At 41.2% G+C, this 10,364-nt stretch overlaps 1 protein-coding gene across 2 annotated transcripts; it reads right to left on the bottom strand.

Annotated features, from left to right (window-relative positions):
- Nucleotides 1-4,260: 4,260 nt before the first annotated feature.
- On the bottom strand, nt 4,261-8,351 carry PGAM5 (PGAM family member 5, mitochondrial serine/threonine protein phosphatase). 2 transcript variants are annotated; one of them, XM_053471472.1, is made up of 6 exons: nt 8,134-8,351; nt 7,396-7,568; nt 5,883-6,008; nt 5,675-5,763; nt 5,446-5,579; nt 4,261-4,856 (listed from the first exon to the last, which is right to left on the bottom strand). In XM_053471472.1, the coding sequence occupies exons 1-6, from the start codon at nt 8,304-8,306 to the stop codon at nt 4,706-4,708; spliced, it is 846 nt and encodes a 281-aa protein (XP_053327447.1). In that variant the 5' UTR covers nt 8,307-8,351; the 3' UTR covers nt 4,261-4,705. The 2 variants fall into 2 exon arrangements, with proteins under 2 accessions (XP_053327447.1, XP_053327455.1); XM_053471480.1 differs by having other exon boundaries at nt 5,446-5,576.
- Between the last annotated feature and the right edge of the window lie 2,013 nt (nt 8,352-10,364).

The following is a 10,364-nucleotide window of genomic DNA, read 5'->3' as shown; positions in this document are numbered from 1 at the left end:
AACAAATTCTTCATATAGCAATATTCTAGTGCCCTGAATAATTGCGGCTCTGAAGACTTTTTTTATACTACAGATTGGAGACAAATTGTATGTTTTTGCACTAACCTTGTTTCAATTGTATTTGATCATATTGAACCCTTAAATGCTGCACAATATCCCGTGAAGATTTTGTACGTATTACATTTAGAGTACTTGGAAGAACAGTATTGCTGAAAAGTTTGTTTTAAATACTGTGTGCTTCTAGGCCATCTGTACATTTAACCTTAAAGTGCAAATAACAAAAAATAGACCTAAAAATGTAAGCACCGCCTGAACAATATAAAATCTCAAAAATCAAACTGATCTTTCCCTATTGGTTGAATTTTTGTTTCATAAACATGGTCAGATGTTAGTTTTTGCTTAAATATTTATTCCAAGTAAAGGCACACTGATGCATATTAGCACAAGTGCACCAAAGATAATTTTTACAGATGCCATCTGGAAGTACACGTGTTTATACAGGTATAAATGTTTTTCGTTTAAAAGGGATTGCGTTCTCGTATAACTGTCTTTTTTACCAGTGTAGCCTTACCTTAGCCTGCCGTAATGAATAATTCCAGTAGAAAAAAAAAATCACGACAAGCGTTTCCGGATGCAAATTTAGAGCGCTGCTCTTCCTTATAGGAAAAGGCATTTAGAATTGCAGTGTTGCCCCAGGAAACCTAGACAATTCCTTAATACATTTGTTATACTTGTAAATATCTTTTTGTTAAAATCTAAGTGCCAACAGAATTGTTTTTATGTTTGTTTTAAGCTGTACTGTCGATGTTTTAAAAAATTATTTATGGCTATTTTGGAATTAAAATGTCCTGTGCTGGCTAATAAAACAAATGTGCACAAGTCTCCGATTTTAAATACCGTTTATTTCCTGCATGACTTTCTGATCGAGAATTGTTTAGGTTTTTGCTGTGCCTTCAGGCACTATGCTTGGGTGATCTCATTTCATCTCCTTCAGCAAAGAGAACAATTTGGTGTAGATGAACCTGGGTACTGAATCTTGGGAAGCTTTTCTCATTTTCCTCAACTCTTGTAGCTCACGTTTCCTAAACTATTCTCATTTGCTCCACGGACACTTGTTTGACGAACAAGGAACACACTAACTTGCTAAATCCATTATACGCAGACCATCAAAAATTATAGCACTATAATTTACTGGTTTACTAATTAATAGGTCTATGAAAGTACAATCTTGCCTTCTTCCAACATTTAACAGGTTTCCATGACGTTTCAAAGAATTTTCATAAAGGTCTACATTTTTTTTTCTGAAACATAGTATCTTTGTTAGGGGGTCAAAAAGCTACTTTTGTCCTTCCTCAACTCCCTCCCCCTTTCATCTCTTATAAAACCAGCATTGATGAATGGCCTTGGTCCAATTAGAATCTTCACAGCCCTTTCTGTAAAACAGGTTATGGAAAAGCTGGGGTCTAGGGTAAGACAATCCTAACATCTAATATTGGATTACTTTATTATTATTAAATGCTGCCCTCTTGGACTTGTTAATCTCTTGATATATTTAATGGTTTTGATCTCGCCTCTTCCTTTAGATACGTACATAATGTATAATTCTTTCCTGGTGTGAGCAAGAAAAGTCTCTACATAACCCCCCCACCCAGGTGTTAGCCTACCATTGCTAACAGGTGGATAAAATCAGGCACATGAGATGCCATCTTCATGGACAGACTGTGGCTGTGGAATGGGTTGTACTGAAGAGCTCGGTGACTTTAAACACGGTACATGGATGCCGTCTTTACCACAAGTCAGTTTGTGAAATTTCTGCCCTGGTCCAATGTAAGTGCTTTTTTTTTGTGAAGAAGTGTCTGAGTAGCCGCTCACATATGAAGTGGTAGACCACACTCACTCAGTGTCTGCTGTGCATTGCGGAATGTTAAAACTGCCTGTCCGCTGTAGCATCACTCTCTACAGCGTTCCAAACTGCCTCTGGAAGCAACATCAGCACAAGCTTCGTGAAATGGGCTTCCTTGGCCGAGCAGCTTCACACAAGCTGCAGATGTCTGGAGTGAGGTTAAGCACACCACCACTGAACTCTGGAGCAGTTGAACTGTATTCTATGGATGGATCATGCTTCACTATCTGGAAGTCTGGACAAATCTTGCTTTGGCAGGTGCCAGGAGAATACTACTTATCAGAATGCATAGTGCCTACCAGGCCCGGACTGGCCATCGGGCACACCGGGCATTTTCCCGGTGGGCCGGGCGCCCCAGGGCCGGATTGACGTAGGGGCTGATGGAGCTGCAGCTCCAGGCCCCTACCTTAAAATAGGCTTAAGGTCGCAGTTGCTGCTTACTCCGGCAACAAGGTAAGTAGGGTGAGGGAGGGGGGGTGCAGTGAGAGGGGATAGATAGTGAGAGCGGGTACATATTGAGAAATGGGGAAGGGGGGTACATAGTGATAAGGGGGAACATAGAAGGGGCAGATAAGAAGGGGATGGGGAGAGGGGGTAGTGTGAATGCGTAAAAGAATGAATGAGTAAATGTGTGGATGAAGTGTGTGAATGCGTATGAGAATTAATGAATTCATGTGTGGATGAATTGCTTGAATGATTTGTGAGACTGCATTAATGAATATGCGTTAATGATTTGTGTGAATGAGTGAGTAAGTGTTAGTGTCTATCATGAATGTTTAAGTGATTTGGGGAAATGCAAAGATGGTACATGAAGGGTGGGCTTTAACAATAAATAAAAATGGGCTGCTCAGTCTTAAATGCCCAGGCCTATTTTTTGTCCCAGTCCGGGCCTGGTGCCTACTGTACATTTCCTGGAGGAGTGATAATTGTCCAGGGTTGCTTTTCAGGGTTTGGAGTGGGCCCTTTACTTGCAATAAAGCATAATGTTAATGATATACACCATACAAAGACAATTATATGCGTTTAACTTTGTGACACTGGTTTGGGGAAGGCCCTTTACTGTTCACATAGGACTGTCCCCCTGTGCAAAATGCAGGTCCATAAGGACATGGTTGGATGAGTTTGAATTGTGAAGGAACATATCCTTAACACCATTGGACACCTTTGGCATGAATTAGAATGCAGATTGCCAGGCCTTCATCAGTGCCTAACCTCACAAATGCTTTTTTGGCCGAACAGGCACAAATTCTCAGACGCAATCCAAAATCTTGTGGAAAATCTTCCCACAAAAGTCGAGGCTCTTATAGCTGCAAAGAAGGGGGTTTAAGAACTATATGGCCCTGGCTTTGGAATGAAATGTCCAACACGCTCATATAGGTGTGATGGTCCGGTGTGCACATAAGTTTGGTCAGTGTATTTCCTTCTGAAGCAGTAGTCTACTATTCTAAATTAGGTTTCACCACTGTTCTATAATATGGCAATACTATGTCTTTCTGATACCATCAGCTGGTCCTTTGGGTTGGGGTCATAGGGACCCAGGCAGTAGTGCCCCCTTGACATTTCTTTATTCTGCAGTTAAGTGCCACATTTTTTTTTTCACAAGAGGCTGGTTTATTCTTCATACTTAGCTTAAGCATGCTTGGCATTGAACATCTGCTCTGCTACTTGATTGTGAGACTGCACTTCCACTTCAGAAACATCTGTAATTATTTTTCTTCAACAGCTAACCCCTGTAATTAGAGCAGATGCATTACAGTAGTGGACTCCAGTACAGGCAAGAGCTCAGAGTCCAGATACAGCTGGGTTTCTTTGTGGTGAAGGTGGTGTTCTTTAAAACCGATAGGAATCAATCCACCTTAGCCATTTAAATACCAACTGTTCACAGCAAGGACAGTTGGCTGTCTGGTTCAGTCCACATGAATGTTGACAAAAACTTAACAAAACTTAAATGCTCCTCTTAAAAAAGAGAGATTTACTTTATCACTGAGACAGTGTTCTCTAACCAGGACCCTCCCTTTACCATTCATTATGAAGGTCAAAACTATTTTTCCAGCAAGAAGGGTCCTGCATGATTCAGCTGATAGAGACAGGGATGAAATGTCATTGGTTTGACAATGTATTATACAGGAGCAACCAAGGTCAATGGGCTTGCCTCTTCATAATGAATAATAAAGTCAAAGCTGAGACTGGAGAATCGATTGGCAGTTCATTAGTACACCATATTAGATTATATACCATTCTGGCCTAAAAAAAAATGTATGTTTTAGCATATAGTAAGTCTAGCAACTGTGACTATTCCAATATATGTGAACCCCCCCCCACACACACACTAAAGAATAACCAATGGGACAGGGAAGTTAATAAATGTTATTTTATTAATGATGCCATAACAGTAAACATGTAAAAATATAAACAGGCGAGATGCAGTTAATTCAATATTCACTATACTTTAGCAGCATCTTATACAGTATAGTGTAGCAGATGACACACCACAAATATTTACTAGGCTATTAACAAGACTACGGATCTCTTCTTCCAGATGTACAAACCCAGTAACTGCAACACTGTACAAAGTAAAATAGATCAGTATAAAATTATTTTGACACTTTAATGCTGGATATGATCTACAAATCACGGTAAAAAAAAGGGAGTGTTCAAGCCCTGGCAAGAATCATTTGTGTATCCCTGTAAGGCACAGAGAAGGTGAGGTGCTGGTTAACACTTGGCGCAGCATCAGATCCCACGCCGATATCTTCAGGGCTGGCAGTGAGGAAGCTTCAGGAGAATAAGCAGAACCAACACTCAAGTTCTGGTGATTTTTTCAGGAGGCATAAATCCAGTGTCACCAAGCATTCTCAAAGCTACGTTCCCATTGGGGCGGATAACTAGGTAGGTGATACTGCCGTTATTAAGGGACATACGTAGCCAGGCTTCAGGAGGTAACTGCAGTGCCCTGTTCAAGGTATAACAAATATTATTAGTTAGAACGCAGAATTCACATGGCAGCAACTGGTACCCTGGCCTTGGTGGATCCAGTGGTCAATTTACAGGGACTTTTCAGCCAACATATGCACCTTAATGCATATGCTGAGTGGCCTCTTTAAATGTATGCGTTGTCCCCCCTTGTAAATGCATTTGCTCCTTTTCTTGCTATTTCTGCTGCAGCCTCTTCATTTAGCATTAAGCCTTTTTAAAGAATGCATATTAAAGTACGTAATAATATGTATTCTTCTGGTAAAGGCTGTCTGGAACACCAATGGTAATAGATTTATCTACCATAATGGCACGTGGAGTATCCCCCACTAACCTGCCACCCTAGCCATAGTTGGCCTAGGCCAGAATAGATCTCTGCTGTAGTAAGAGTATATGAAATAACTCATACTCTTAAATTAACTTTAGAAATGGAAAACCAACTAAACAGTATTCAATGTCCTTGTCTCACCATATTGCCCACTCTTTACATACATGGATATTTCACTGCTTGAGCACAAGTCAAAGAACTAAAAGATAGCCACAAAATAAATAAATGGCAAGATTTTTACCTGCATACAATATATCGTATGACGTTGGCATGGCAGATTATTATCTCATAGCTGTCCTCTTCCTGTTTGGGATCTGCACGATGAATGAATTGCCTAAATGCTGCTTCAATACGAGGGCCATCCTCATAATACTGCTGGAGATAATCGTATTACCAAAAAGAAAATCAATACCATTTGACACACAAACTCCATCTCATGACTGATCAGCGATGAAAACCACCTAGCTTACCGCAACATCTGGTTTCCAATGACAGACTGGGGGCTCGGGTCGGATAGGGGCTCCTTCTCGAAGCAAGTCGGAGCTCTGCTTACTCACACCTGATTAGGTAAAACGAGTGCTTAAGATAAATAGCTTAGAGAACTTGTTACAGAAAGATAGGACATGACAAATTGTTAAGAAGACATGCTCCTGTAGTTTTCCTGCTCGTAGGACTCACCTGGCAGGTGCTTGCTAACGATCTCCGTTGTCTCTTTAGCCCTGGTCATTGAAGAATAAATGATCTTGCTGTATTTCAGTCCTAAACAGGCCAGGCGTTGTCCTGTCAGCTCAGCTTGCTCACATCCTACAGAACAGCAAAATTGGATCTGGTTTATAGCCGAGGCAATAACACATAATATACAAACAGAGCATCGATGTAGGCGACAGACTCAATGCAGCCAAGTAGGGTCAAAGACGTCCCAACACAACCACGATTCCATAATGCTATGGATATAGTTCAGGTATTTTAAGGTTAAATCCTAACGTTGCAGAGTTAAGAAGTGCATCATAATCATTAAATAGCACTAAGAACCAGAAATGCCACGCAACGCCGACCCATGTTTGGGAATTCAGTGCCGTTTATGGAATAAACAAACATTGGACTGGCTGCAAGTCAAATGCCCCATCCAAAATAGGTTGCGTGTGTTACGAAAATGAACCCTTTCCTTCCGTGACCCTTCCTTTACTTAACCCTTTACGTGCCAACAGTCTTGGCACTTTTTCCCCCCATTTGGAGGCTAGGTCATTTTACAGTTATACTTCGGTTATACTTAGTTAAAGCATAAACTGTTTATAAGGTTATTAGTTTAACTTTGGAAACGTACACGGTCATTTATTTATACATTGCGGTTCAAAATGTCTATGATATAATGGTACAAATGCAAATAAATAAATTAAAAACAAAAACTTTTCCCCTTTATATACCAAGCCAAATAAGCAGGGATATACATAGCCCCTGTAGGCGACAGTACACAATATATTACATGGCAGCAAAAAATACAATTGTGATTGAATGCTACAATTATACTTAAGAAACATCCTAGACGTAACACATTTCCACAAATATGACCCCTTCGTACCTAGAGGTATTTACACCTTGGACGCTGCCCTAGGTCCACGCCCCCCCCGACTGACCCCTCCACAGGCTGCATCCTAAATGCATTAAAAGGCACGGTGTACCTTTAAGATAGAGCACACTGGAATATGACATCATGTCCCATGTGACGTCTTCAACCCATGCAGCACCTTTTATCACAATGCTATGGGTACTGTACTGAGACGGCAAAACATAAGTAGGTTGCTTGGGGAGATCTCTGTAACTCTCATTGTGCAAGAGGGAGACTGCCGCCGTTATAAAATACTACTACTAATAATAAATATATTTAGAAAAATACATTTCTATCCTTTTTTTGGGGAGGCAGCATGTAAACAATGATTGGACAAATTCCCCTGCTTGCTGACAAGCTGATCGAATTAGAAATCAGTTTCCAGTATGCACTGGTTTTTTTTTTGGTTTTGGTTTTTTGTTTTTTTTACAGTTTTGACAGAAAGTAGTAACTAAGCTGTTCTTGTTCAATGCACCAATCACAGCTTACATTAGTTTGTTGGCGACAGGCCTTGTAGTTAGCAAGCCATGATGAAATCATAATGTAACGCGGGAAATTATAGGTTGTACAGGTAACATCACATACCTAGAGGAGTCAGAACTCTTTCAGAATCCGTCCGGCCGTTAAGGTTGTATTGCGAGTGTCGGATAAGGAAGATGTGACGAGTGGCCTTAGCCTTGTGCTTGTTCAGCTGGATTTCCTCCTCCCCAGTCTCTCCATTGACTTTCTTTAAATTAATTAGAGATAGTGGCTCCCGGCTAAAAAAAATAAAATGAAGTGTATGATTATATATACATATAGGACACCAAAATACTCACCTGCGCTCCTTATTAATCACTACCTGCTATACGGTTTGAATAGGGTGCTTCAGGCCTAAAGTTTACTGCTACTTTCTATACGTTTGGAATAAAAATCCACGCAGAAATCAATACCCTTTCTCCTTTCAATGGTGTTTTAGTAGATCTCTGTTTATACAGATTTGCAAAATGTCAATAAAGGATAAAAGGACAGATATTGTTTAAATGTTACCTAATTAACTGGCATTCAGCAGATACCCAGTTTACTATATAAATTGTAAGAAATACCAATATTGTACAACTCCACAACCAAACTGCTCTTAAAACCGAATTTCCCAGTCTCTGCTGCCTATGTGATTATTATATATATGATATGATTATAATAGAGGATGATTTAATTATGCCAAGCACCCAAGTGAAAGGCGATGGATTTTGATCCTTTGTACCCTTTGCACTGATTGCTAATGCGTTGACAATGCTTAAACCAACCGCGTTATCTCTGTCGCCATTGTGTAGATGCACTCACCGGTCCCAGTTGCGATTCCACTGCACGGTAGCGGCCGGGGGCAAGCACGAAGGAGGATCGGTGTTAGGGGGATCTTCCCTACCTTTCGCAACAGCCGTAGCAGCCACAAGGACCGCCGCTGCGGCAGATCCCCCCGCTATCAGAGCTCGTCGAAGAAACATGTTATTGAACATGGACAGTATTACAACGGAACGAAACACGTTCACAAGCCGGGCTACGGAGCCTCGAATGGAACAATCTGCCCCAGTGCATGCAGGGAGGTGTAGTTCTTGTGCAGAGGCCGACCGCTGACCAATCAGCAGCCACAGAAAACATGCTATAATTAGATGCGATACGTTAGACAACAAACACTGAGGCTCTGAATGAGAAAGAAAAAAAGAAATGGAGTGCCTTCCATATCTGCTTCAAAAGCAATATATTATATTTCAAGCCAGTTACCTTATTAGAACCTAGGTCCAAATCAAAATAGAATTATCAAATACATTTTATCTAACTGTACAAATTAATAACAGGAAAGAAAATACAACATATTTTTCAGAAATCCCAATGTTTTCCCTACCTTATAAAATATTCTTTGGCAGCTATTTTCCACACTTAAATACAAATATATAAAACTGGTTGTACAGCAGTGCCACCTGGTTTTTATACACCTTCCAGTATCCTTGGGCATACATATTTTTATAATGCATGTTTAAGTTAACCATGTATGGTTTTCGTGAGGGCATAAAACAGCGTCACGAAGCCTATTTGGGGCACATTGCCATTTAATGGGTCACAAATTCACCTGCTGTGGGTAATTTGTCATCCAGAGCCAGACATCAGCAGGAAACTCGTGCCTTGAAGAAAAAAACATTACTTTTGGGCACGTTGGGAAAAACAAAAACGCAAAAAACGGGTTTAAGTTATCTTATATATCTTACCTTATACAGCACTCCTTACAATGCGTACAACCAAAGGTTATAAGAAAACTGGAACTGACAGACCGATACATTAGGTAAAGAGGTCCCTGCTTGCAAGCTTACAGTCTTATAACGGAGCATCACCCAGCCCAACTGTGTACTTTGCCCTTGAACAGGTGGTCAGGTGAATCCGGTGAAAAGCTCATGTAGCCCATCTACCCTGTCCTACTCAAAGCCTGTAAGTACTCTACAATGGACACCCTTATTCCTTATTTATATGTTTCAGACAGCATATGCACACTTTCTGTCAGGTATTTCATGACATGGGTCCTCAGGAGAGCTGCGCTATAACTTGTGGGGCCCTGGAGTAAGAAGTGGTGGGATTTTGTTGACAGAGGTCACCCTCTGGGATTAACATGATGGGCTATAACCACTGCAAGTAAAGTGAGTTTTGGCAGGTAAAGAATGCATAGTAAAGTAGTTTACTAAATGCCCAGGGAGGCCATGACATTTTCAACATTGTCTGCTTCCTTGCAGTCCCCTTAAGATGTACCTGTACCGCCCATTAGGATATACAAAGACAACTCCATTCATGGGAGATCAGAGGCCAGCATTGTGATAAATACACCGGAGGTTTACTTGAGGACAGCAGAACCCTGCTGGGCTCTCCCAGTGCTCCCATTGCTGGCTGATTGCATGTATTGCAATCAGCAATGTAGTCTTTTAGGATCACAAATAATTGTCATGCCTTTACTTTTCGTGGTACTGGAAGAAGCACTTCATTGTTGGCAAATTCCCAGATCACGAGAAAAAGTCCCTGTCTGACTGTGGAGACTGGAATGGATGACACCGTTGACAGGGAGGGGGTTGTGCCTGGAATTCTACGCAGGAGCCACATTCTGTTATATTTAGGACCCATCAGGTGTCCAGGGATAATTGTAGTCAGGTGATATAAATATACAATGTGGGACTGGCTAGGGGCATAAAAAAGGGAGGGCCTCGCTGGAGTGCACAAACACACGTTGGGGCTGGCGGCATCAATACACAAGGGGAGCATCTGGAGCCATCACATTAAGGGGCAGGCTGGTGCAATAAATACAGATAGGGCTGGCTGGAGGCAATACAGATGGGGACAAAAACCACAAGCGATGTGGTGGGGGGGAAATTGCTAGCTTAGCCTGTCCGGATGCCGGTGTCAGTGTAGCAGAGCCTGTCCTGGTTTGTGTGTTTGGTTGAACTATTTAATTTTTACTTATCCAGAGATAAAACACACTCCTGAATTTTGTAGTCACTTCAGGGGACAAAACTTTCTAGGCCCACAAATCAGTGAGG

The sequence above is a fragment of the Spea bombifrons genome, chromosome 1 (assembly GCF_027358695.1).
Source record: "Spea bombifrons isolate aSpeBom1 chromosome 1, aSpeBom1.2.pri, whole genome shotgun sequence".
NCBI lineage: Eukaryota > Metazoa > Chordata > Amphibia > Anura > Pelobatidae > Spea > Spea bombifrons.
The sequence above is the reverse complement of the archived record's forward strand: the minus strand, read 5'-3'. Positions and strand labels throughout refer to the sequence as shown.